General features: G+C 45.9%; 2 protein-coding genes across 6 annotated transcripts in view; one reads left to right on the top strand and one right to left on the bottom strand.

Annotated features, from left to right (window-relative positions):
- CACNB1 (calcium voltage-gated channel auxiliary subunit beta 1) overlaps positions 1-11,342 on the bottom strand; it is a 46,423-nt gene extending 35,081 nt beyond the window's left edge. The window contains exons 1-2 of one of the 5 annotated variants that reach the window (XM_083410979.1): positions 10,247-11,342; positions 3,699-3,785 (exon numbers count right to left, since the gene is read on the bottom strand). In XM_083410979.1, coding sequence (XP_083267105.1) covers positions 3,699-3,785; positions 10,247-10,333 — 174 coding nt within the window. In that variant the 5' untranslated portion in view covers positions 10,334-11,342. Of the gene's footprint in view, positions 1-3,698; positions 3,786-8,954; positions 10,158-10,246 lie in introns of those variants that run through there. The other 4 variants (XM_083410976.1, XM_083410980.1, XM_083410975.1 and 1 more) reach the window with 4 other exon arrangements.
- A 5,364-nt stretch (positions 11,343-16,706) lies between these two features.
- RPL19 (ribosomal protein L19) lies at positions 16,707-21,271 on the top strand. The gene is made up of 6 exons (XM_083411041.1): positions 16,707-16,851; positions 18,823-18,929; positions 19,554-19,676; positions 19,869-19,989; positions 20,301-20,411; positions 21,090-21,271. The coding sequence occupies exons 1-6, from the start codon at positions 16,847-16,849 to the stop codon at positions 21,211-21,213; spliced, it is 591 nt and encodes a 196-aa protein (XP_083267167.1). The 5' UTR covers positions 16,707-16,846; the 3' UTR covers positions 21,214-21,271.
- Positions 21,272-26,071: the final 4,800 nt, after the last annotated feature.

The raw sequence follows: 26,071 nt of genomic DNA, 5'->3' as shown, positions 1-26,071 counted from the left end.
GCATTGAGAACCACAAAAGGGCCTCGACTGTGGATGGAGGGAACGCTCAGCGTGCAAGCGCTTTTAAAAAAGTGCTCTGGTGCTCTGCCGGAGGCCTGCTCAAGGAATCTCCACCATAGCAACGGCCTCCTACGTCATCACTATGGCAACACAAGTTCAGGTCACAGATTCCCCATCCCTCCCCTCCCAGCAGCTCTCCTTCGATTCCCCGATTCTTTCTATTCACACATTAGAAAATGGGTGCGGGTGAGGGAACCACAGGGCCTAGGGCAGAGAAGGATGTGTTATAAAGGGGGCAGATTATTAGTCCACGCAAGACACAACTTGGTCATGATGATGCTGAAGCAACAGGGCCTTCATAGATTGTTTTGGTTTTGTTGTTTTTTGCTTTTTTAGTCTTTAATTTTTCTATTTAAGCAGAACTTCAGTAATATGCAATAGGCAAATTTACCCCTGCATCCATATTATCATATTAACACTCCAATTTCAATGAAATAATGCTTTTAACTTAGATTCTAGAGGAACCAGTGAGACTTGGGTTGCAATCAGAACTTCACTTGCCAAGGCTCAATGAATTTAATAGGATTTACTTCTGAGCTGCAGCATGAGCTTTCATCGGCAACAACCTATTGTGGAAATCTTTTTAAAGAAGATTTCCAGTCCTTGTGACTGTTGTCAAAATGTGAAAAGGAAAAAAATAAATAAATGGGAGGGCATGGTGACGTCTGCAAAGCCAGAGGGGAGATTCACCAAAACTTGAGCCTGAGTTGTTTCCTGACACAATAGGAATTAGGTCACATTTTGTGGCCAGGACTAGAGCAATAGAAGTGTTGCTTTCAATTTAGAAATGTTTTCTGATGTTAACCTGGCCAAAGACTTGAGGATGTGGGGGGCCCTACGAATGGAATGTAGCTACTGTCCCCACTGGTTCCTGCCCCTGAAGTGCTTCTGTCACCAAACTCTATTCATCCCTCCATTCTGCCACTGCTCATCCAAAAAGATGCATGAAAAAACAACAACTTGGCTCTTCAAGGCAGAATAAGTCATGCCATACAAAACATGCAGGTTTGCTTAATTAGAATACTTTTAAAAATACTAGAATTTGTCAAAGTTGTACAGAATTTGAAATCTGTGCGACCATGTGATGTTGAGTACAAACAGCTGTAGCCTTGGCTAAAGTTCATAGCCAGTCCTGAAAAGCAAAATGAGTGTAGCAACTTTAAAATGCAATTGAAGAACTTAAGTATGAACTCGTGGGACAACAGCGCACTACAACCCTGGTACAGATAAAATTACCAGACAGCAACCATAGGAAAGATTGAGACAAAGACTGTCTCTTTCTAGCATAGACAGGGAGCACAGAGTAGTGATTCCACCTGGCAAGGGGATGGAAATGTACAGATCTCACCTCAGACGCCTGTTGCCTTTTAAGCAGAAGACCATGGATTCTGATCTGATGCAGTGTTTGAACCACAGGGTCCCCATCAGAGGAAACAAGGTTTCTCGCACTTACTTTGTACCCTCTTTCTTACAAACCTACTACACAAGGGCTGAGTTTCTTCCTCACTCAGTTCCAGACACTCAACCAGATGGGGGATTGCTATGGCAACCTCACTGCTTCCCTACGTGAGGGACAAAGAGGTTTCTGTTTGTCCTCAATCTGCAGAGGCAAGAAACTGCAACAGTGGTCGAAATGAAAAGCAACACATTGGGTGGGTTGGAGAGGTGCAGTTCTGGGCACCTTTCACCCAGGTGTCAAATTTGGGGGCCAGGAAGCCAGCAATGAAAACACTGCTGGTAATAGTTGGACTCTCGCAGATGGGCTTACTATACCTTACTAATAATCCCTCTGCGTAAACATAAATAGCAATGAAACAAAACACTGCTTAACAGTGATGAGCTGCAGCAGGGGTGGAGAATCTCTTTCAGCCTGAGGGCCGAATTACCTTCTGGGGGCCACATACCAGTTGGGGGTGTACAGCAGGCTGGTTTCTACACACATTCAGACACCTCTCTGTCTCCTCCATCCACCAGAGCTGGGGAGGGGTGTGGCCTAGGGAGCGGAGGTGTGGTCCCAAGGCCAGACAGAGATGGGGCCTTTGGGTCTGAGGTTCCCCACCCCTAAGTTAAAGCCTCAACAGCCAAGTTAGCAGCCAAGCTGAAGGACGAAAGGGAATGGCCTGTCTCTGATCTCAAACTGCCCTTCTGAAAACTTTCCTATATAGGGTAAAAAGGCACAAGGAACCATCAGATATCAGTGCCATCCCCTTTGTTAGTTGCAGGGGTAGGCAACCTAAGGCCCGGGGGCCGGATGCGGCCCAATCGCCTGCTCAATCCGGTCTGTGGACCGTCCGGGAATCAGCGTGTTTTTACATGAGTAGAATGTGTGCTTTTATTTAAAATGCATCTCTGGGTTATTTGTGGGGCATAGAAATTCGTTGACCCCCCCCCCAAATAGTCTGGCCCACCACAAAGTCTGAGGGATGGTGGACTGGCCCCTGCTGAAAAAGGTTGCTGACCCCTGGTTTACCGTATAGCAGGCACAGACTGATTTACAGAATCTTAGCCTCTAGTCATTTCTTTCTCATCACCTCTACGCAGACTGCTTTCTTTGCTGCCTTGGCTTCTGTAAGCATTTACATCCTCCATACACTGCAGCTGCAGCTTTCTAACAAAGCAGCTTACTCAGAAGTCGGACCCACTGAGTTCAGTGGGAGTTGCTCCCGGGTAAGTGGGTGTAGGATTGTAGTTCGCCTGAGTAGCCGAATGCTGCTTTGTTCACAGAGCCCTTTTGGGGGGGGGGGGGACCAAGTGGATCTATGGCAACTAAGTTAGAGAGCACATTTTTCATTCTCAGGCATAGTTCTTCCCAGTGCCTTTTTTCCTAGAAAAATAGGTGCCAGTACGCACCATGAAGTTGTTACAATAAGTGCCACACTTTTTAACAACAACAGAAGAGGTGAATACACTTGAGTATCCCCTGAAAAAAGAGCACTGCTTCATCCTATTTAACTGGTTATTGTACATGGGGAAATATGTGGATTTGCTGCCACCCACAAATGGATATACATTCCTCATTGCCCAGAGCAAAATATTTTGAGAGGAGGAAGGTGCCAAGAGAGTTCGAGAGAATTCCTAATTCTGCATCAATGACATTTAAAAGTAAGTGTTCAGAATAAACGTTGTCAAGTAATGTAATTTGGCTTTTTCATAATTGCATGAGCTATTGCGCCAATCCACTGGTCGTATTAGCATTTCCTTTGGCAATGGATGAGGAACAGGAAGGCAAGGTAAGCAGGGAGGTGCAGCAAGGGAAAAGAGGGAAAGAGCCTGTGAGCTGTGGAAAGTGACTAGGCATGTGCTTGGGAAGGAATCTCTTCACCCCTGACTCCCATCCCCTTAATCCTGAAAGCTCTCTCCAAACTCCCCATTCAGTTTCTCATCCTTGAGTTACGCCTTTGCAGCAGGTGGGAGAAATAGCAAACTTGCAATGAAAACGCTGCCCACTGGAGGGAGATTCTCAAAGTCAGAGAAATCACAGCAGGGCACATTGAAATTAATGTGTGCTGTTCTTTCAAATGCCATGTACTAATAAGCAGCAAACAGCATGTGAGAGATGTGAATTCCCTCAGTTATAAACTTCACGGTTCGCCCCTGCAGCCCTTCGATTCCAGCCCCCTCCCTCTGCTTGAGCTTACCTGCCTGACGAAACTGTTTGAAGTCGTGTCAGATGAGGTGCTGCCATCGGAGCGTTTGAAGCGATTCTTCCTTTTGCTATATTTCCCCTAGGAGGTTAAAGAGGATGCAAAGATCAGAGAGTGTGCAAAGGTGGTAGGAATAAATGCAAGCGCAGACCTAGGTAAGTGTATGCAACTCACTGCTAAACCAAAGCTACAAAACAAAACAAAAATAAACCTAGTTTTGCATTGCTCTCCTTGGCTTGCTCCCCCAGTACCATATTGTTGGACCCCAACTCCCATTGGCCCCAACTAGCATGGTCAATGAACAGGGACGATGGGTGCTGTAGCACAACAACATCTGGAGGGCCAGAGGTTTACCAGACCTGAGCGAAACAGTATCTTGATCTTCTCAAGGAAGGCAAAAACACTGGACAACAAATAGGTAAAATACATTCGGTACCAAAAGTCTGCTACGTGCTGAAAGCAACAGACACAGCTTTCCTGCTTGGAGAGTTTATATTTATGTAAGATGGGCATATAGAGAATAGTGTCTGATGAAGGTAAAGGGAGAGTGGGGGTGGATGAGATTAGCCAATAAATCTACACATCACAGGACTGTCCCAGCATAGACCAAAATGATTATAAATCATGATGAGCTGTAATTGTTTTGATACTGAAATCAGAATCCTCTCCATCCTCACCCAGGGGCAGCTGGTCATCAGCCACAGTAATCAGAGAGGATCTTCTCCAACATGCATAAGGAGGCAATTACATTTACCTGAGTACCAGGCCTTGGCAGTTGTCAAAACAAGACTGAGTAGGGTTTTCAGACTCTGTTCCATTTATGTATATCATTATGTTTTTATTTGCTACTTCTCTCCCACACATACTCATTTGCTCTCATATATCCTTGTGCCTAAACCTAATCAGAGTGTGGGTGCCTGTGAGGAGATGGAAAAAACAGGGCCTCTCTCTCTCTCTCTCTCTCTCTCTCTCTCTCTCACACACACACACACACACACACACCACTCGACCCTGCATGGCACGGCCATAAAACCATCTGACACATCCATCTGCTCTTCAGAGTCCTGGATGGTCTTGCCGCCCACCCACAGCATCATAGGCCAGACACCAATTATCAGAGCACAGGGAGATGGTAGGGGAAGGCTATCCAAACACTAATTACCTTGCAAAGCATATTAGCAAGCATAACGGGAAGCCACACCTCACACAAGGCCCTGGATCAAAACAATCAAAAACTGCTTCAAAGCTGCAAAAGGAAAGGAACTCCTCACGCAAGCGTACATGCAAAAGATGATCTTCCTTTTAGTCTGCAGTAACTTAAGAGACAAGGGACATGGGTGGCGCTGTGGGTTAAACCGCAGAGCCTAGGACTTGCTGCTCAGAAGGTCGGCGGTTTGAATCCCCGCGACGGGGTGAGCTCCCGTTGCTCGGTCCCTGCTCCTGCCAACATAGCAGTTCGAAAGCACGTCAAAGTGCAAGTAGATAAATAGGTACCGCTCCGGTGGGAAGGTAAACGGCATTTCCGTGCGCTAATCTGGTTTGCCGGAAGCGGCTTAGTCATGCTGGCCACATGACCCGGAAGCTGTATGCTGGCTCCCTCAGCCAGTAAAGCAAGATGAGCGGGCAACCTCAGAGTCAGTCACGACTGGACCTAATGGTCAGGGGTCCCTTTACCTTTACCTAACTTAAGAGACACTGATTCTGTACTCGCATTTCACTAATGCAGATTAGGATCACCACTCCAAAACTCCACACAAACATGCCCAGAGTTATATATGCAACTGATACATTGCTAAGGAGTAGCTCAGCTGGGCTATGTTTTGTGCTCAAACCTGCTACAGGCACAGAAGGGTTAAAAAGGAATGCCAGAATATTCATTTCCACTTAATGGGAGGGGCAACTGTACAGCACTGCCAAATTCATGAGCTGTGTATGGGTCACGCCAGACACAAGGACTCTGCAACTCGGATCCAATGCTAAGGATGCCAGAAGTTGGCCTAAGGATGCCATGTTGGCTGGGGTTAATGGGAGTTGTAGTCAAAAACATCTGGATGGTACCAGGTTGGTGAAGGCTGTTGAAAGCAATAGATCAGTGCTCTATAGACCAGGCCCTGAGATAGGCAACGGAGGGCTTGTTGGTGTTGCCCAATTGGCACTGTTCCATAACATTCTTGGTTGCAGCTCCCCATTCGTGGAATGCCCTCTCTGGTGAGGTGCAGCTCCTTAATTTTCAGCAAGAACTCAAAAATATTGATGGCTGAAACATAATGCAGGGACTTTATGGCTGAAAGACACTGCCCCTGGCAACCTTAACATTATTAGCTGGGTGAGAGGGCTGTTTTACACGTTTTTAGATTTTTTTTAAAAAAAATTGTTGAACCAGGCTTCCTCAAACTCAGCCCCCCAGATGTCTTTGGCCTACAACTCCCATGATCCCTAGCTAGCAGGACCAGTGGTCAGGGATGATGGGAACTGTAGTCTCAAAACATCTGGGGGGCCGAGTTTGAGGAAGCCTGTTTTGGACCATACAAGGTTTGTTGTAGTGCTGTGGAACCTGTGGCCCTCCAAGTGTAGTTGGCCTCCAGTTCCCAACAGCCCCAGATAGCATGGCCAATGGTTAGGGATGATGGGAGCTCCAGCCAAGGAGCACCAGGAGATCACAGGCTTCCCTACCCAGTTGTACGAACTGCTGGGATGATTGTGAGACATTCTTGGAGAATTTAGAGAAAGCCCCTGATCAGTTGCTATAATATTGCAGGCCGTAGGACATTTCCCCCACATATGAGGCCGGAAAGGATGGAGAGAACTAAGCGCAGTTTTCAGTGGGAGAGAGCAGGAAGATAACTTGGGAAGGCCAGCAAAAGAACAGGAGCAGGGCGGTAAGTGTAGGACTCAAAGCAAAAAGAGAAGGAGAGGAAGGATCTCTCTCCTGCATCCTCAGGTGTGTTAAGTATCAGGCACCCTCTTGCCATATTCCCCACAGTTCTGCTTCCTTCCCTGCCCAGTTCATCACCCTCTGCTGGTCACGGCAGCATTTCCCTCTCTCTCTTTATATAGGAAACAAGCATCACTAGGTTCCTTTTTTGGAGAGGGGGAAAATAAATGCACCGGCTTCATGCTTCCACCTGCTTCTAAGAATCACAGCTCCGCCCCATGCCTTTTTTTTTTTTTTTTTGCAGAGGGACAGTCCCCAGAAAAATCCAGACCCTTCTCTCTAGGGTGTGTTGAGAGAGGGAGCATGGAGGGGGGGGGGGCTAGAATGAACCAGACACTTCCCAAGTATGTCTCAGGGAGAGGGAGAGGGACAGCTGGCAGAGGAGAAGGCAGTTGTTACCAGGCCCCCGCAGACATGGTTCTCGTAGTTCTAAGGCCAGGCAGGGCAAGGCAAGGAGGCAGAGACCGGAGGGCTGGGTATTTTTAGGCCTTTCCTCCCCGCTTGTTCTAATTAAGGCACGTGCGTCATTCATAGCTGCAGAGAGCAGTCGGGATCCACCACCTGGGGGGTGGGGGTGGGACCAGAGAGAGGGACAAAAGGAGGAAAAGGGGTAGACTCACTCATGACATTCCACACACCAAGAGAGTGGGTGGAGCACTACTCTCTGCGAGTTTCAGATGAAATGGGGGAATTGCTGGTGCTGGGAGGCTATATGTTTAAGGTTCAGGTGGGGGTGGGGGTATTGCTGCTGCACTGAGCTAGACTGAACTACTTAAGGACCACATATTTCACCATCACATCAATAGGAGCAAGAGGTGGCCAACTTCAGGTGTTGTTTGGAGCACAGCTGCCATCAGCCCCAGCCAACGTGGCCCACGGTCAGGGATGATAGGAGTTGTCGTTCAACAGCATCTAGAGGGCACAGTTTTGGCTAAGGTGGCCTTATATTGGGTTCTGTCACCAGAAGCCTTTGCTTGATACTCCCATCAAAACAGGGCAAAGGTATCAAGCTACTACTCTCTTATCCATCATTCAGCTTGGGGTATATCTCCTCTGAGGTCGTCCTTCAAGCTGGTATTTCTCACACTCCCTTGAAGTTCATAAATAGTCATTAGAACCTGGAATCTTTAAAACACCATCACCACCACTGGATCCTGCTGTCTTTTTCTGTACTTGGTTGTCTGTACCTGTTTTATATTCCAACCTCCCTACATGTACCAACTTCCTTTGATAGTGATGTTTTGTTCTTTTTCTTTTGTAAGCATACTTGAATAAAATTAGGAAAAATATAAAATGAAAGAAAAAGAATCCAGAATCTTCTTAGATCTCACAAACAGGACCAGGTAGGTACATTTGCTTAGTACATTCTGCCACTGAGATCCACTTACTCTGTTATCATCCACCCAACCCACAAAGAGAGAGAGAGAGGCTGGACATTTTGGCCTCTCATATTATCTAAAACTGACCTGCTGTCCAATCTGAGTTGTTGTCTCCCAGTACCTACATTTGCTCACTAGAGTCAAATACATTAGTACCCCTTCCCTAAAATGAATCAAACAAGGTCTTGGCAACCTCCTTACATGCTCCATCAGAACCACAGGTTCACACTAACCCTTGTTTCCCTGGGCCAATCCTCTACCCCTAGGACAAGAGTGGGGCAGCAGGCAATGGTGGACTTGCTAGGGGAGCACTGCCAGTTTTCAGTGGACCACTTGCAGCAGGAGTGGGGAATCTATGGCCTTTCAGATATTGCTGGACTGCAACCATCACCCCTGACTACAGACCAGGTTAGCTGGGGCTGATGGGAGTTCAACAACATCTGGTGGGCTACAGGTTCCTTACTGCTTGCTGGGATTCTTGGAGAGAATGATGAACTGAGCAAACCTCAGCCTGAGCCATTGAGGCGCTTCTTATGTGCTTCAGGAAGAGTGCGTACAAAAGATAACAACTATGATGAACAAGAGAAGCAGCGAGACAGCCATCTTGCACTTTGAGATAATGGAACAGGGACATTTGAGTTAGAGGTTACAATCAATCCAGCAGTGTAAAAACAAGCCCTTATTCCGTGTGAGTTTATGTCGCAAACCCACCTACAGGGCCATTATAATAAAATACAGTAAATAAACAAGGACACACTACCCAGAGCACTTAGTGCACTGTTGCTATGCCTGAACTGTTAAAAAAGGGCTGAGTATGCATTTTTGCTATATACATTTGAGCACACAGCAGCAGACGACAGGAATTCTAGATAAAACAGAAATAGCTAGACCATACAAGATTGATGTTGGCTTATCTTCACCCTAGAATTTTCCTACCCCATAGAGAAGACTGATACCACCTCCGCAGTCCCTTCTGAAACTTGTTGATAGATCCACCAGGGTCCTATTGGCTGTAGAAGCTGCTGGGAGATACAGAGGTGGGGGAGAAGCTCTGGGTGGTCTTGTGTGTTTAGTGCCAAGTTTCCTCAAGAGATTTGTATACTTCCAAACCAACCCATGGAGATTCCATGAGCACCTTCTCCATGTGCAGCTGTGTGTGCCACCCAAATACCTCAAACCATTACTCCTCTTTTTCCAGATGAGAGGAATCTGAGTCATGGGAGATGAGGCTGGAAGTCAGTGGCAGAGAGCAGGAACAAGTGGTCTTCATCTCCCAATGTTTTAACCCAGCCTTTGCTAAGCTGGTGTTCTCCAGGCGTTTTGGACTACATCCAAGTTGTAGTCCAAAACATCTGGAGAGTACCAAGCCGGCGAAGGCTGCTTTAGCCACTAGTCCCTCATCTGAAACAGGAACAGATCTCAAGGGCTATGGTGCTTAACATATCTGGTGCAATCCCTTTCTTCATTTGATGCAGCCCCTTCTAGACCCAGTACAGGCCACAGCCAGAAGATCCTTTGGTCTGGCTTTCTGCAAAATGTTTGCGTGTTTGGATGGATGGACGTGCATTGGTTTAATCTCATCTGCTTGCATGGAAAGGCACGGCAGGGACAGCATGAAAAGCAATGCATTTTTTCCACCAAGTGGGTGCCCTTGGCGTCTGGGAGCCGATCCCGTAATGGAAGAGGCAAGGGAGCGGCTATAACTGATCCCAAGCGGGAGGAGAAGGGCTGTGCAAGGCACATTGCTGGTGCGCCTCTATGTAGCTAGGCAAGCTTCTAAAAAACCATCGCCACCCTCAAATATGCCATTCTCTCCCTCCAACTCCATGACTCACATCTCTCTCCTTTTGGCTCAACGCCCCCCCCCCCCCCCCAGGTGCCTCTGTGTCCAGGATCAAAGTCAGGATCCAGGAAAACATGAAAGCTACCCTCTCCCTGCCTCGACGACACCATCCCCCTCAATAACACGCGGGGCCGTGGTGGTGAGAAACGGGTGAAAGCCAGGACCGAGGGTGGATCAGCCCATGTCTGGGAAGGATGCCTGGCTGTCGCTTGCGATTAAAGGTCTCTCACGTTCTCTATTTGGTCTCCTTCCCTCTCCTCCTTCCGATTTCCTCCCCGCGCAAAGATCTCCACCCGTCCAAAGTTCCCCACGCCCTAACGCCAGGAGTCCTCCGCCCAGCGGGCTGGCAGGAGAAGGCAACGGATCGGGCTGCGCCGCTACTCACCTGGAGGCCCGGGTTGTCCAAGACCTCCATCTGGATGTCTTGGCTGGAGCTGTAAGGTGTGCGTGACATGCCGCCGTCCTGCACCATGGAGATGTCCGTGCGCCCTCGGCTGCGCTCACGCCGGACTCATGGTGGAAGCCGGAGGTGGCTGGGCGCGCCTTTCGCCTGCCAAGAAAGCCAGCCTCTTCCTCCTCCTCCTGCCGCCACCCACCCCCACCCGCTAAGCCCGTAGCCTCGGCATGGCCCCTCCTGGTCCGAGACGCGGCGAGGAGCGAGCAGGCACCCTCCGCCGGCCGCCCTGATGGATGAGCGCAGCGTTCCAATCAGAGGGCATCGCCGACGGACGGCTTCCTGGCAACTGGCGAGGGCTGGCTGGCTGGCTGCTGCCTCCCGCTCCCCCGGGGGAAGAAAGGAGCGGGTGGGTGTGGTCTGAGCCAAAGTGCGGCCGAGCAGATGGCGGGGAGGGAGGGAGAGCGAAGATGGAGACTCTGCTTGGCACTGGCTGCCAGCCAGCCACACCCCCACCCCGCGCACCAAGATCCTATCGAGATCTACCTGCTGCTGTTGCTGCGGCCGCCGCCGCTCCAGACTACCTATGCAGCCTATTCAGCTATTTTCTCTATCTAGTCCTAGCATTCACCCCCACCCTCTAAACACACACTCTTCTGTTTAATAGTCAGAGGGTGGATGCACACGACCATTTTTCCCCTCCCAGTTGCCAGCTCTTTTCCCCCATTCCTCACTACTCAGGCTCGGTACACATCAATATTGCTAAGAAACACAATATCACAATCTTTAAATTTTGGAAAGCCAAAAGACATGCCCTCGAAACTCGAGGAGTTTCTTCTTCCTCCCACCCCAGGAGTTGTTCCTCCATCAGTGACCATCACTGTTCCTTCCACCAGTTCCTTCTTTCTTCGTCCCTTAGAGAATCCCACTTGTCCTCCAGGTGGTGGTCTCTTCCTAGCACTTTTCTCCCACAATCTCAAGTGGTGAATGGGTAAGCTAGGGTCCCTCTCTCAATTCAATGATTGGTGGGGTGGGCAGGAATTGGCAATCTGTCTCCACTCTATGAAATTGGATTATCTTTCTGTGCCATTGCAAGTGAACATTAAGAGCCTGCAGGATCAGGCCAATGGCCCACCTAGTTCAGCATTCTGTTCTAACTGTTCTATCCCAGAAGTGCTTAGGAATCACACAAACAGGACCTGAACGCAGCAGCACTCTCCTTTGCTTGTGATCTCCAGCAAATGGTATTCAGAGGCATACTGCCTCTGACAGTGGAGGTAGAACATAGCCATCCTAGGCAGTAGTAGCTGTTGAGAGCCTTATCCTCCTCCACTTTGTCAAATTCTCTTTTAAAGGCATCCAGACTGGTGGCGATCACTGCCTCCTGTAGGAGCAGAAGTCCATACTGTTTAACAGTGCACTGTGTGAGAACTTTCTCTTGACTCAAATCTTCCAACATTTCAGCATTCTGCAACAGGTGCCTTTAAACATTTGTCAGCTTTGTGTCTGATCTTTTGAACATGCCATTGTTGTTGTTTAGTCGTTTAGTCGTGTCCGACTCTTCGTGACCCCATGGACCAGAGCACATGCCATTACCAGTGCATAAATTACACCTCAGATACTGGACAAACATTTTTGTAAGGAGATGTTGCAAGACAGCTTGGCTTATTTCTGTGCTAAGAAAACTTTGCAAAACCTTAGCTTCTACGGATTGGAAGCTTTGCAAAGATGCTGTGCAAGTCTTTAGTTCCAGGACCGGCAGTCAAGCAGGAAGCCTTAGAATTCATTGAGTAGTTTGATGACCTCTTTTTGGCTTTTGAATCCTTGACATGGCCCCTCTTGCTGCCACAGAAAGAGGATGAATTAGTGTTGAACTTCCTCTAATAAATGTTTATCTCCTGGTTTATCTCCTAGTCACTCTCCTGGGAGGTTAGCTCATCCCTATTGAATATAAGTGCGTGTGTGCCTGTGCCAGCTCTCACTTTGTAATCGTCTGCAGCAGGTTTCTGCAGGAAAGAGATGTGGCCTGTTTTGCTGTAGCTGCTCTCAAGGTTTCATGTCTCTAGTTGGTTCCTTCACCAGCAGCCATGCTCTCCCAAGGGACCAAATAAGAAAGAAAGGGTTGCAATGGAAAAACAGGCAGGATAAAAAAAGCAAAAGAAACTGCTGAGGGAGTTTCAGGTTGGAAGGCAGGTGTGTGAAGGAAACTGGAGAGTTTGAAAGAGTTGCAGTCTGTAAATACACTTAACCCACATGGGAAGCATATTCCGGGTTGTGCAAGGACATAGGCTACATACACTGGTACCTCGGGTTACATACGCTTCAGGTTACATACACTTCAGGTTACAGACTCCGCTGACCCAGAAATATTACCTCGGGTTAAGAACTTTGCTTCAGGATGAGAACAGAAATTGTGCTCCGGCGGCCCGGCGGCAGCAGGAGGCCCCATTAGCTAAAGTGGTGCTTCAGGTTAAGAACAGTTTCAGGTTAAGAACGGACCTCCAGAACGAATTAAGTACTTAACCCAAGGTACCACTGTATGGCTTTTGTAGTTTGGTACAGTGTTGCAATTACTGCAAAATGCTAGCATGGATTCTTAAGGGAGATAGCAGCGTAATCCATCTCAAAACTGACCACTAGTGAGAGTAGAAATGAAAAGGAGGCTTCTGAAGTTTATGAATGCTCTGGCAACAGCTATTTGATTAAAACCAACCCTACCTGATGTTTACTACTTTTAAAACTGACAAGGAAGGACACCAATGCTCAAGAGAACACTCAAGCATCTGATTCTCATCCTGAGGCAGGTCATCTTCCACTAGGCCAAGAGAAAGTCAAAAGGTGCTTCCGGATTTTCCCTATTTTCAGGTGGGATTAAATCAGGCTTCCTCAACCTTGGCCCTCCAGATGTTTTTGGCCTACAACTCCCATGATCCCTAGCTAGCAGGACCAGTGGTCATGGATGATGGGAACTGTAGTCCCAAAACAGCTGGAGGGCCGAGGTTGAGGAAGCCTGGATTAAATCACTTACCAGGGAATTCAGGTTGTACGGTGAGAAAGCCTTGCACAAAAAACCTGTTCCCTACAAAGATCTAATTGTTCGTGATAAGGAACTTGACAGGAAATTGTACTGGAAAGTGTGGGCAATACTTGTGTTGATGCAATATCTAACCTCCCTGAGAACAAATCTGAATGCATAGGTAGTCTGGAAGTGTCTGAAGTTTAAGTTTCTGATTCTTCATGCAACATGCCAGCGATTACACAACTTTTCCTAAGAACAGCAAGGATCATGGTTGGTCCATCTAATTCAGCATTGTCTGCAATGACTAGCAGTGGCTCTGAAGGGTTTCAGACAGAAGCCTGCCTTTCCCATTCCTACCTGGGGTACACCAGAGTCTGAACCTGAGACCTTTTGCATGCAAAGCAGATGCTGTACCACTGAGCTATGGCCCTTCCCCACATGCTTCATCACACTCTCTTCACTTTAAAATGAACACTGAAAATGTTAGTTTTAAGGATAAAAAGGCACATAGCTCTCCTTTCACAAGGTGGGTGGGAAGAGTCAAACTTGAAGTTGACATAAATTCCCCAGTGAATAATAACAAAATCAGTAGAAAACGACTGTCACATTTAATTTCACTCCACCATTCAATAACACAAATAAACCTCAGTCCTGTTACCAAAGTTCTAGGGTTTATTTTTAACTATCTGAGCTTAAACCTTGCCATAGCTGGATGCTCAGAGCACATAAAATTGTTGAAACACATTACAATAAAAATAAAACTTATTGTCCGTGCACACACTTAACTCTAGTGGCCAATTGCCTGTTTTATAAACATGCTTTGGCAAGGGCTTTACTAAGCATCAAGGTGAAAGGTGTTTGAAAAATGTATTTCAGCTATTACTTCCTTTATGCTCGAGGTCGCTACAGTGGACGCTCGGGTTGCGAACGTGATCCGTGCGGGAGGCACGTTCGCAACCCGCAGTGCTGCGTCTGCGCATGCTTGGGTTGCAATTTGGCGCTTTTGCGCATGCGTGAGCACTGAAACCCAGAAGTAACCCATTTTGGTACTTCCAGGTTCGGCGTGGTGCGCAACCCAAAAACGTGCAACCTGAAGCATCTGTAACCCGAGGTATGACTGTACAGTTAAGGATCACCAGGACAGAGACATAGGAAATAGGACACAGAACAGGAAGATTTAACGTTCAATTTTTAAAACTTGTAATCAGGTGAAGAGTAGGTAATAATATTAACAACAACAACAATAAAAATAATAATACTATTTTAAACAATCATATGCTATCAATCAGTTTATTTTTCAATAACACTGGAATTCTAGGCATATCTCCTAGGAAACGTTTCAAATGGGGTTACTTCTGAGAAACGGGTCAGAACGAGCATACGCGAGCAAAGTTCAGTGGCAGAGCAACTGCTTTGCATCCCAGGTTCAGTCCCTGGCATCTCCACACAAGGGCTGGAACAGGAACGCCCAAAATCCTGGAAAGCTGCTTCCAGTCAGTGTAGGCAATAATGCATAAGATGCACCAGTGCTCTGATTCCAGTAGAAGTTGGCTTCCTATGTAGATAGTAACACTACTATTTACATCCAATGGTAATGTAGTGGTAAGCCTCTTTCCATTATTTATTTTATTTTATTTTATTTTATTATTTATTTCATTATTTTATGCCTACCCTTTTCATCCAGGGAGATCAAGGTGGCATACCTGGTTATCCCCCTCCTCTCGCTGAATCCCCACAACCCCCCTTGTGAGGCAGGTTCGGCTGAGAGGCAGTGACTGGCCCAGAGTCATCTAGTGAGATTCATGACTGAGTGGGGATTTGAAACCTAGTTTCCCAGGTCCTAGTCTGACCGTGTAATTGGCTTTTAATTGCCCTTGTTGTTTTTATACACCTGCATGGAGTTTAAGATAGCATACATAGTTGTCTACCCCTCCCCACTTTTACCCACACAAGGATGGACTGGGAGGTAAGATAGGCTGAGAGTGAGAGTAAGTCATTGACCCCAGGTCACCCAGGCCAAATGAGCTATTAGGGACTTCAACTCCCATCAGACCCAGCCACAGCCAGCATAACTTGATGGGAATTAAAGTCAAAATACGTGGTGAAGGCTGCCCTAGTCCTACTCTCTGATCAAGCAGTACATCACTATTTACTCTAATGCCATAATTGGTATTTTAAGATGCCCAATGAAAACCTACCGGTGAGCAACCAAAATAAAAAGATAAAAGCACCGTGTAAGAATTAATTCAGCGCTAGGGAAACATTACCAGTTGTCAGAAAGGGAAGGGGGAGAGTGTTTCAGAGAACATCTAATATTGCTGTTCTGCTTCAATGGCTTATCACATGCGCCCAAGCCACAACCTTATTTGCTTTCAGCCGCCCTTTCTCCTGTCAGTCAACGAAAACAACCCCAGTAAACATATCAATGATTTCACCGAATACATCAGAAATTGCAACATGCTACACTCATCGCGCAGGCGCACTCTTTTCAAACAAGTCCGGACATGTTTTGTGCGATCAGAGTCGCAGCGCAAAGGCGGATGGATTTACCCATAGACTTAGAAATGTAGAGCAGCACACGGAAAATAACTTTCGGGTTTACGTTGGGCGCCATTTTTTTAGTCTCTCCCGAAAGGGAGGTAAGGGCTGTCTGCAGGAAAACAGGGTTTTCGCGTAAGTGTGATTGGCCAGGCTGCAGCAAAAGGCTGCAGCAATGGACAGGATTTTCTACTTTTCCTAATTCAGGCTTTTAGTGGGTCTGCAGGAGTCACTAGCTGCAAGCTAAAGGCTGTTTTGCATAAGTGAGTTTTAGCTGGAAATCTAAATCAGCCCTACCCCACACCAAATAATTTGCACTGTTAATAGGCTACATTGCAAAGCAATCCTAAGCCCCTCTCTGTGCCACAGCAGCCCATCCTGCAAATAGAGAGTAAGTGGACCGTATTGGTACTGTCCTGTTTTAGCATGCGGGTGGGACGCTGTTTTCAACCACAGTTAAAATAAAATGTGGATTTCTCAATTTTTTATTTATGGGCGGCTTCTAGGCCCAGACGGAGAAAGAGGAAGCCTCAGAAATCATCAAGTTTAATATCTCCAGTATGAAGAGAAAGTCTCCACTCGTTTCTTTTCTGCAAGCACCTCGCAGCAAAACTATGGCATAATCTTTCCGGGCATGCGCAAAACGCTCTTTCTATCTCTCTGTCTCTTTTGGCTCAGGCACAGAACCCTCCCGGAAGCGCCTCCCCACGCGAGCATACGCCTAGACATCCGCGCAGGCGCAGTTGAGCTTTAGGCCATACCACTCTCAGCTCCATGGGGGGGTGAAACAGAATTTGTTGTTCCGGTTGTTTAAACCGCTTACCCCAGCCGCCTTAACTCTCACATTTTCTTCCAGTTTGTCGTTTAACGTGAAGAACTTTCAATCCTGGTGGGGACCGAAGGCGAGGCGATGAAGGCGGAGTGAAAAGGGAAGAGAGGGGTGAGTGGTACAGCCCACTGACGCGTCGGCTAGTAGGCTGGCCAGTGCGCGCTTCCTTCCTCTCTTTCTTTTTAGTGCCGTCGGCGCCGCCGCCATGAGGTGAGGAGCTGCGGAGTAGTAGGCGGCGGGGGGGCCTTCAGTCTCCGTGGGGAGTTTGGGGGGGGGGGAGACCGAGGCTCGACGAGTGAAGGAAGGAGAGAGAACAAAAGCCAATAGAGAGGGGCTGTTTCGCTGAGGGCGCGCGACACCGTTACAGAGGAACGGTTGGGAGACGCGGCCTAGTGGCGCGTGAAGGGGGAGGCTGGGGGTTCGAAAGGGGAGGAGCCTCCGCGGCTGCCACGAGGGGCCGGAAGAGCCGAATTGGCGGGTTGGGGGGGGTCCTCCCTCCTCTGGATGGTCCGAAGTGGGTGGTGGGCATTAAGAGGCACGGTGGGGCCCGAAAACGGAGGGAAGCCATTGAGGATCATAGAATTGTAGAGCTGGAAGGGAGGTCCACCCCTCATGGGTCATCCCTTCCAATGAAGGGATCGCAACCTTGGCAGATGGCCTCTATACAACTTCCGATGAGAAACCTCCAGTGAGGGGAGAGGTCGTCCGAGGGAGACCCTTCCCACTGTCGGAACAGCTCCTCCTGCCAGAAAGTCCTTTCTTAATGTTTAGTCGGGAGCATCGCAACAAAAGGATGGGGGATATTTATTTGTTGCAATTATATCCCATTTTCTTTCCTCCGAGGAACTCGAAGGTGGTGTTCGTGGCTCCCCTCGTTTAATCCCCACAATCCACCTTGTGGGATGGGTTAGACTGGCAGGCAGTGACTGGCTCACAGGGTCACCCAGTGAGCTTCACAGCCAAATAGAGAATTTATTTTTATGCTTCTTAAATCTCCCTCCCTTTATTTGAGGATCTCAGGGCAGTTCACATCATAAAAATACAGAATACATAATAAGAATGAGCAAAATAAAAGCAAACCCATAACACACCCCCCCCCCCACAAACACATTTAAAATGACATACACTGTTAATCAGCCAAAAGCCTGGTTGAAAAGGAATGTTTTTCCCTGGCACCCAAAGATGTATAACGAAGAATTGAACCCTGGCTTCCTAAGTCCAAGTCATGCCACTAACCACTATACCACACTGCCTCGCAATGCTTCTGCTTCGCATGCATTGTTTCCATAAATTTTTCAGCCTTTCTGGAAGATAATGACACCCCTTCCCCATAGTGCAGATAGTGTTTCATGAGAGGAGAGTGGTCAGTTGAAGGCTGCCCGGTGTGTTCCATGGCTATGCAAGAGTTAGAATGTCCAAACTCTAATCTCTCTCTTGCATACACAGCTGGATCTCTGTCATGACAAATCACCAAAGCAAAAAAAGTTATTACAGATGTTATAAAGGTGTACCAGGGTTTGCAGATGGTTGGTGGCTGTTAGCTTTACTATCACAATAACCCACTCCTGATTCAAAAACGTATTAATAAATAATACTATTGGATTTTGATATCCTGTACTGTTCTTTATCAGTACTGTGTTATGTTAATAAAGTGTGCACTGGAGTTATAGGAAGGAGTCCTCATGCAGCAAACCTGTTTTTCCTCTCAGAGTAATTGGGTTAAAATCAGATTAAATTCTCTTTGCAGGAATACAAATAAAATGTCAAATCAAAATCTCAAATTTGATCTTCACTGTTTCTAATCATGGCACTGATTAGAGTGGCAGAGGTGGCACACATTAAATGATTGATCTGACTGAAAGGAGGGTAGTTATATATTCATCAGGGTACTGGACTGGATATATAGACTTAACTTGCTGCGTACCCCAGTATTTCCTGTTTTTTCCCCACTTTGTGCCACCGCTACCAAAATTAGTGGGGTTTTTGTGGGGGGAGCCTAGATTAGGTTCCCAGTGTCTAGGCTCATTGCTCAGAGTCCTGTATAGTTTGCTTATTTTAGTTATGCAGATGAGCAGTTAATTTTTGCTACTTTGGAATAACACTCCCATCTAATATCTCCACAAGTCAGGATAACTTCTTTGCTGTTCTGTGAAATCTCTAATCTTGTATTTTTGTCCTCAGTATGCTAAGGCTTCAGAAGAGGCTGGCCTCCAGCGTCCTGCGCTGTGGCAAGAAGAAAGTCTGGTTGGATCCCAACGAGACCAATGAAATTGCAAATGCCAACTCTCGTAAGTGAACATTTGCCATGTCACAGAAGCATGAGTATGTACAGCTTGCTTACATTGTTGGTACTTCTTGTAGCAGATGCTAGTTTTTGCTGATACAGTGGAACCTCGGTTTCCAAATGCCTCTGTTCTCATACGTTTTGGTTCTCAAACTGAAAACCCAGAAGTAAATGCTTCCATTTTTCAACGTTTTTCATAACCTGAATGTGTGACGCAGCTTCCGCTGAGGGCAAGAAGCTCTTGCAACCAATGGGAAGCTGTGCCTCGGTTTTCAAATATTTCAGAAGCCGAATGGGCTTCTGGAATGGATTTCATTCAAGAACCAAGGTACCACTGTAATCGGTTTTGTTTAAAACCATAGCAAACATCTGTTCATAGTGCAAGCCACTAGCTTAGTAGCACTTTCTTACTCTGTTACATAGACTTTCCTTAGCTTACCTGTCTTTAGTTAATTCAACAGACCAGAAAATAGACAATGTCTGTGAATCAGGTGGATTTTAACTTGGAAACAGAAATGTAGACATTGGCATAAACATAGTTTTGCTTACTTATGTGAAAATAGATTTGCAGGTTCTCCTTGGTGATACTAGTTATTCTTTCTGATTATTGTTTTCCCTTGTCTTCTAGGTCAACAGATCAGGAAACTGATCAAAGATGGCCTGATAATCCGCAAGCCAGTTACCGTTCACTCACGAGCACGGTGCCGGAAAAACACTTTGGCTCGCCGCAAGGGCAGGCACATGGGCATTGGTAAGAGCTGGTTTCCATCAATTTTGAGAATCTCCAATTTAGAGGCAGTTTAGTTTAGGCAGATCTAATGAAACAAAGCATCAGATATCTTTAATTCTACACTTAGGAGGCTTTTGCAGAAATGCAAACATTTTTGTACTCTTAGCACAGATCACTGAATCATCCTGCCTAACATTTTCCTTTGCTTTCCAGGTAAGAGAAAAGGTACAGCCAATGCACGTATGCCTGAGAAGGTTACTTGGATGAGAAGGATGAGGATTTTGAGACGTCTGCTTCGCAGATACAGGGAATCCAAGAAGATTGATCGCCATATGTAAGTCTGGCAAACAAATACATTTGTCAGTTTTGTCACCTGAAGCATCTCTGGCTTTTTCGGCCTGTAATGTGGCTAACTTTTTATATGCGTCTATTCCAATGGTGAGAGCCAAATCATGCTAGTTTATGGAAGGCTTACTGAATAGTGTGCTAGGTTTCAGAGTTCATTTAAATTGGATTTAAGGATTATGGAGCCCACATACTTGATGACAAGGCAAAGCCACTTACACTTTCTTTTAGGGCGTTAATATTTATTCAGAGCTATGGAGCGGCATACTCAGCCCTTGCTGTTTCTGACATCTTTTCCAGGTACCACAGCTTGTACTTGAAGGTGAAAGGTAACGTGTTCAAAAACAAGCGGATCCTGATGGAGCACATCCACAAGCTGAAGGCAGACAAGGCTCGCAAGAAGCTTCTGGCGTAAGTGTTTTCTCATTTTGTTACTGGACCCTTGCTTCCTTTGAGTAAAGTCGTTTCCCTCCTTTGCTCTCCTCCCTGAATAAAGTCCTGTTCTTGGCATAGCAGTACTAAAATTCTTAAGGTAGCAATAAAAAGGTGTTACGGGCTGAAGAATGAGAGGTATAGCACAAACTCCACAAGTAATCAACTTACCGTGGTGAGTCATCTGAGGTATTAGAGTTTGCTCTCTTTACTCTTCTGTTACTTGCCATGAGGCTTCCGTTGAAGGGGTTCGTTCATCTTGATTGTTTGTCTGGCTCCACCACTGAGTTGGGAAGTGATGTTTCATTGTTCCCTCCCAGGTTAATTCGCGAATTGGCTTTTTAGTGTAAGTTGGCAGCAATGACAAAGTCCTCTCTATGGGGAAATGTTTGGTTAGTAGACAAGATAAAAATGCTCCAAAAATAAATTTAAAATACCACAAAGTTATCAAGATAGCTTGCACTCTATATTAAAAACAATGAAATAGGCAACAGTAGTTGTTAGGGAGGGGATAAAAGTTCTCTTCAAATGCGCCAGCTGTCAGACTGCAGACAAATCTGTAATCTGGATTCATATACATATTCTGTGAATTTGGTGACAGCAAGAAAGTGAATCTGTTGTTGCTGTGCTTTTCACGGGCCTTCCTTTGCTTTTCAGTGACCAGGCTGAAGCCCGTAGGTCCAAGACCAAGGAGGCCCGTAAGCGCCGTGAAGAACGCCTGCAAGCCAAGAAGGAAGAGATCATCAAGACCCTGTCCAAGGAGGAAGAAACTAAGAAATAACTTCTGCCTTTCTGTGTACATAGTGCTCAAAGGGTATCTAATAAATCTCTTAACAACACATCTGCGTCTAGTAGCTTTTCCTAGATAAGTGGGAGGGTGATCTTAGAATAAATGCCCTGGGGGGGGGGGTAACATGGCAGTGTGGCCTAAATCTTGGTCCACAAAGCTTGTACAATTACTCAAGGTGGGTTGGTTGAAATATTTCTGTAAGTTGGTTTCTAATTTTCTGTTTCATGTTTCCTGAACAAGTGTGCATGCTCATCATTTGCTAACAATTAAACCTTGTTGGTTTCAAACTAGAGGCTTTAGTCAATACAGCTCGTGTGACTTATGTGCTACATAATTTATATCTGCTTTAGGGGAGAGTAGGTATAGTTTCAGATGATTTCCTATACATTTGTTGGGACACTAAAGCCCTATTTTGACATTCAACCCAGTTCTAGTCATCTGAGAAGTCATATGTGCTGGCCTTGCTCCCCCACTTCCACCACCCTCCATGAGTTAGGTAAGGTGTGTATAGGGAGACTGCTGTAGGTGTGTGAGCTCCCTATATGATTTAGAACCAGAGTGGTGGAGAAACCAAGCCTGTTCCTGAGTGCTTCACACAGCAAGAATTGAATGCCTGAATAGGGCCTCCAGCAAGCTTGCCTGATTTGAAGGTGGAAGTACTCAAAACTTAAAAGGAAGCAAGGATGGATCTTTATTGGGCATAACAGCCTCTCTTGGGTAGGAGGCCAAAGATTCAGTTTTAAGGATAAACCTGGTACAGCATTCAGATATTTAAAAAACTATCTGATCTTCCTTTATTTTATTTTTTTAAAAAATCATTGATCCACACCACATGGGCTTTGTGGTGGTGACGTTACTGTTAGTTGATATAATAGATCACTTCTGCAACATGCAGCATTGATTTTGAATGCAATCTCCTGCAGCTGTATATTGGAGGGAAAGAGCAGTGATAGCAGGCAAGCTGTCTTTCATAGGAAAGAGTATGTCATCAGTCTTACTGAGAAATGTCGGCTAGGCTGCTCAGATACCCCAGAGTTCACAACACCACTTACAAACTTAACTGAAATGTGTTACAGAGCAACAGACAGTCAAACTTAGCCCGTGAAGCAGGAGGCTACTTTAAAAAAACAAACAAAAAACAGCTTTCAAATTCAGAAATGTCCAGCTGGTGGACAAAACAGTTAAAACATACCATAATAAAAGCGATACTAGTGGTAATATGAAACAGCTGCACATTTATGTTTGGAAAGGAAGCTTTTAAATTAGTCTTTAAGCTATCATACAATGTTCTTGAAGCACCGTGTGTTTAAGATCTGTTTCTGTTACCTCTTGTTTCAGTGGGAAGAGAAGGGCTTGGGTTAACGCCATGCTTTATTTCCAGTTTCAATTTTTAAAAAAAGCAATTGAGAAACTTTTGGTAGAAAAACTTCTTACTGACAAACTGGCCAAGGGTTTACATTGCAAAATAGACAACACTAGATTGGAATGTGCAGCTTCTGAAATGGCATTTAAAATGGGAATAAAGCAGTTTGAAATGTACTATCAGTTTCTAAATCCCTGTTCACGTATGAAACTATCCTTAGGCTGAGAGATACTGACTATCCCAACTTTCCTGGCAGTGTTTGTGTGAGGTTAATGTGGGATACCACCCTGATGTCCTTTGTAGGAAGGGTGGAATTGAGTTGTGATAATGAATGAAAGATAAATTGATGGAATACATGGTAGTGGCTCAGTCAAGGCATCTTTAGCCAGTTAGTGCATGATGTGGCCTGGTGGTCAATGGGAATGCAGCTGCACAGAAGGTGCTGTGTCAGTTTCTAGCAGGGAAAGTGGGAAATGTGAATCTGTTTATTTGGAACTTCTAAAACATCCATTGCACGTCTCTCTCTCCCCCCCCCACGCATTAACAATTCCAGCACATGTTAACACAAAACAATGACCAGCAGGAATTTCAATAAGCCAAAGAATCCAATTAACTCAACTCAATTAGGTTGTGAATTTTAATTCCCAAGGATGACTTTCAAAATGTACGTTGTACAAGTTTCGCTTTAGGCTTGATTCTGACATCGGCAGTTCAACCTTCATAGCCAAGGTTAATTTCACAAGCGTCAAATGTGAAATCAAGTTTTGTTTGGGGCCACATTGAAAGGTAGCCCTTTGCCCATCCATTTTGGTTGACATTCAAACTGCTGGCCTTCCTCCCCCTCTGCTGCATGTATTACTTGAGGCAATCTGGGTACCTGTAATAACCAGAAACTAACATGATCCCATCTGCCAAGTGTTGTCTGTTAATTACCTAATTAATCCCAACATAGACAAAGAAGATCAAGACAATTAACCCCTGGCATGAATGAGGGAGCAAAGGTGTATTCTGCATGACTAATGTGGGGAAGGAGGGCAGGTTTCTTGGCTACTAGGCTAGTCACTCAGAGAAGTGATATCTGTTGTGCACCCTGTATTTCAGAACAAGAAATACTTTGCAAATCACATGCTTCTCTTCGCAACTGGCCTGTGAGGTAGCAGACCCTCCAAGTGTCCCTGTTTTCCAGGCACATTCCTGGATTTACTGAAGCCATCCTAGTTCCTGATTTGATCCCAGAATGTCCCGCTTTTCCTTAGGATGTACAGTGGTACCTCGGGTTAAGTACTTAATGTGCTCCAGAGGTACGTTCTTAACCTGAAACTGTTCTTAACCTGAAGCACCACTTTAGCTAATGGGGCCTCCCGCTGCTGCCGCGCCGCTGGAGCATGATTTCTGTTCTCATCCTGAAGCAAAGTTCTTAACCTGAAGCACTATTTCTGGGTTAGCCGAGTCTGTAACCTGAAGCGTATGTAACCTGAGGTACCACTGTATCTATTTTCAACAGAAGGTATGGAATTACGCAACCCCTGAGCCAAGGAGATAAGTATACAACCTTTAGAAGACATCTGAAGGCAGCCCTTGATAGGGCTTATTTTTTATATATATACATTGGAAGCCTCCCAGAGTGGCTGGGGCAACCCAGTCAGATGGGTGGGGTATAAATAAAAACATGATGGTGATGATGATGGAATAGGACATCCCTATTTTCATCGTAGAAATGTTGGAGGGTATGAGGTAGGCCACTATGATTTCCCTCTTTTCTGGGCAAAGAAACAGAAAATTAGAAATGTCAACTTTGCCTGAGCAGCATCTGCTGAACCCACAGTTGTGTGCCAAAGACAAAGGCTTGCTAATGCCAAAGGCAATCAGCAACGTAATAGGCCTAACAGCTGAAGCAATGATTACAAAAAAACCTGTTAAAGGGAATCCTTGTTAAACATCAGTGGATCTCCAGTAAGAGAAATAATAGCTGATGGGGTTCCCTAGAACAGCTTTTCCCTGCCTGTGTATCACAGCCTGCAAGTAGGTCATGGGCTTTATATGTAAGCCCAACATAATTACTGCTTTTTAAGTGACACGATGAATACTTCTTTAACAACTTTTCATTTCGTTGGCATGTTACAATGCTGTGCTGACAGTTCTAACCGAACGTCAGAAACTCTCGAGTCCTACATTTTAACACTTGGGAATTGCTCTCTGGTGGCAGATCCGGTGACAGTTGTTATAATTTCATTTATTTATATCCCTTGGGTGCTGCAAGCGGTGGTTATAAAATAGGCAAACCCAGTAGCTAAAATGTGTGAAACAGAGAGCAGGCTGCTGAAGAGCTAAGATCCGAAATCCATGTGACGATAAAACTGATGGGTCACAATTCCAGGTGATTTTGGACTTGTGGGTTACCATACTAAAAAGGTTGGGAAGCACTGCTCTAAACAACAGCTTGCCTGAAACTCATTATTGTCTCCTGCAATCTTGTGTGTGTGTCATGTTCCTGTAGAAGAATGGTGAGGCCTGACAAGAGTTGGTCAGTGTCCTCTGCAAAATGAAGCTTTGCTTGAAGTGATATCAACCTACATATGGGCTATGGACAACAGGTGACGGGCCTCACAAGGCCGAAAGCCCCTTCATACAAATGCATTCCTTGCACAAAGAACACTGGATATCAGGGAAAGCAAAAACTCTTCTCCGTGATGCATAATTTTCTATGTGCAGCGGATGTTTTTGTAAGGAGAAGCATTCAGGCTTTGTGAGTCCACTTCACCTGCAGCTGCAGATCTCAGGCACTGGCTTTCTACTTCAGTGCTGGATATAGGATGCTGGTGGTCTTCAGTCTGTGATCTCACATTCTTAAACTTTCAGGTTTGGAGCATAACTTTTTTCTTCTTCTTTACCCTATTGGTCTTGAATCTGGTGGTTTCTTATGCCTGACCGCCCACCCCTGCCCCGGCCAAACCATGCTTTTCAGCATCTTCATAAAACCGCTATGAGGTCACCTGAGGATTTGGAGCAAGGCAAAACCAGAATTCTGATCACACAGAGCCTTCTTGGGGGTGGCACTCATTAATGGAAAGTGGCTCACATTGCACCTACATAGTTAACTTTTTGATGTCCAAGGTTTTGATTTCTGGGCTTTAAAATGGGTGGAGAACGTTCATTTGGAGGTAATCTGTCGGGGCCCAGAGCCAAAAGTATGTGAGACACCTCCTCTCTCTCTCTTTCTGCAGTTCTTTTCCTTTCCCTTTGCTACCTACATGAAATCAGACCAACAACTGCAAGTTGCCCAGCCCTGTTAAAAAAACAAAACAGACCCAAACAAAAACACACACATTGAATTGACTGTATACAGTATTCTCTGATGTTTTCTTTTTTACTGTAGTTTTCTAGAATGGTGTTTTTTTAAAGCCTGAATGTTAATTGTGAGTTCATTGGGGCTCACTGCAGCTTTGCTCTCACCCTTGTCGTTCCCCTTAGGAAGCAGAAGAGGGC

Source organism: Podarcis tiliguerta (assembly GCF_965153285.1).
Source record: "Podarcis tiliguerta genome assembly, chromosome: 13".
NCBI lineage: Eukaryota > Metazoa > Chordata > Lepidosauria > Squamata > Lacertidae > Podarcis > Podarcis tiliguerta.
The sequence above is the reverse complement of the archived record's forward strand: the minus strand, read 5'-3'. Positions and strand labels throughout refer to the sequence as shown.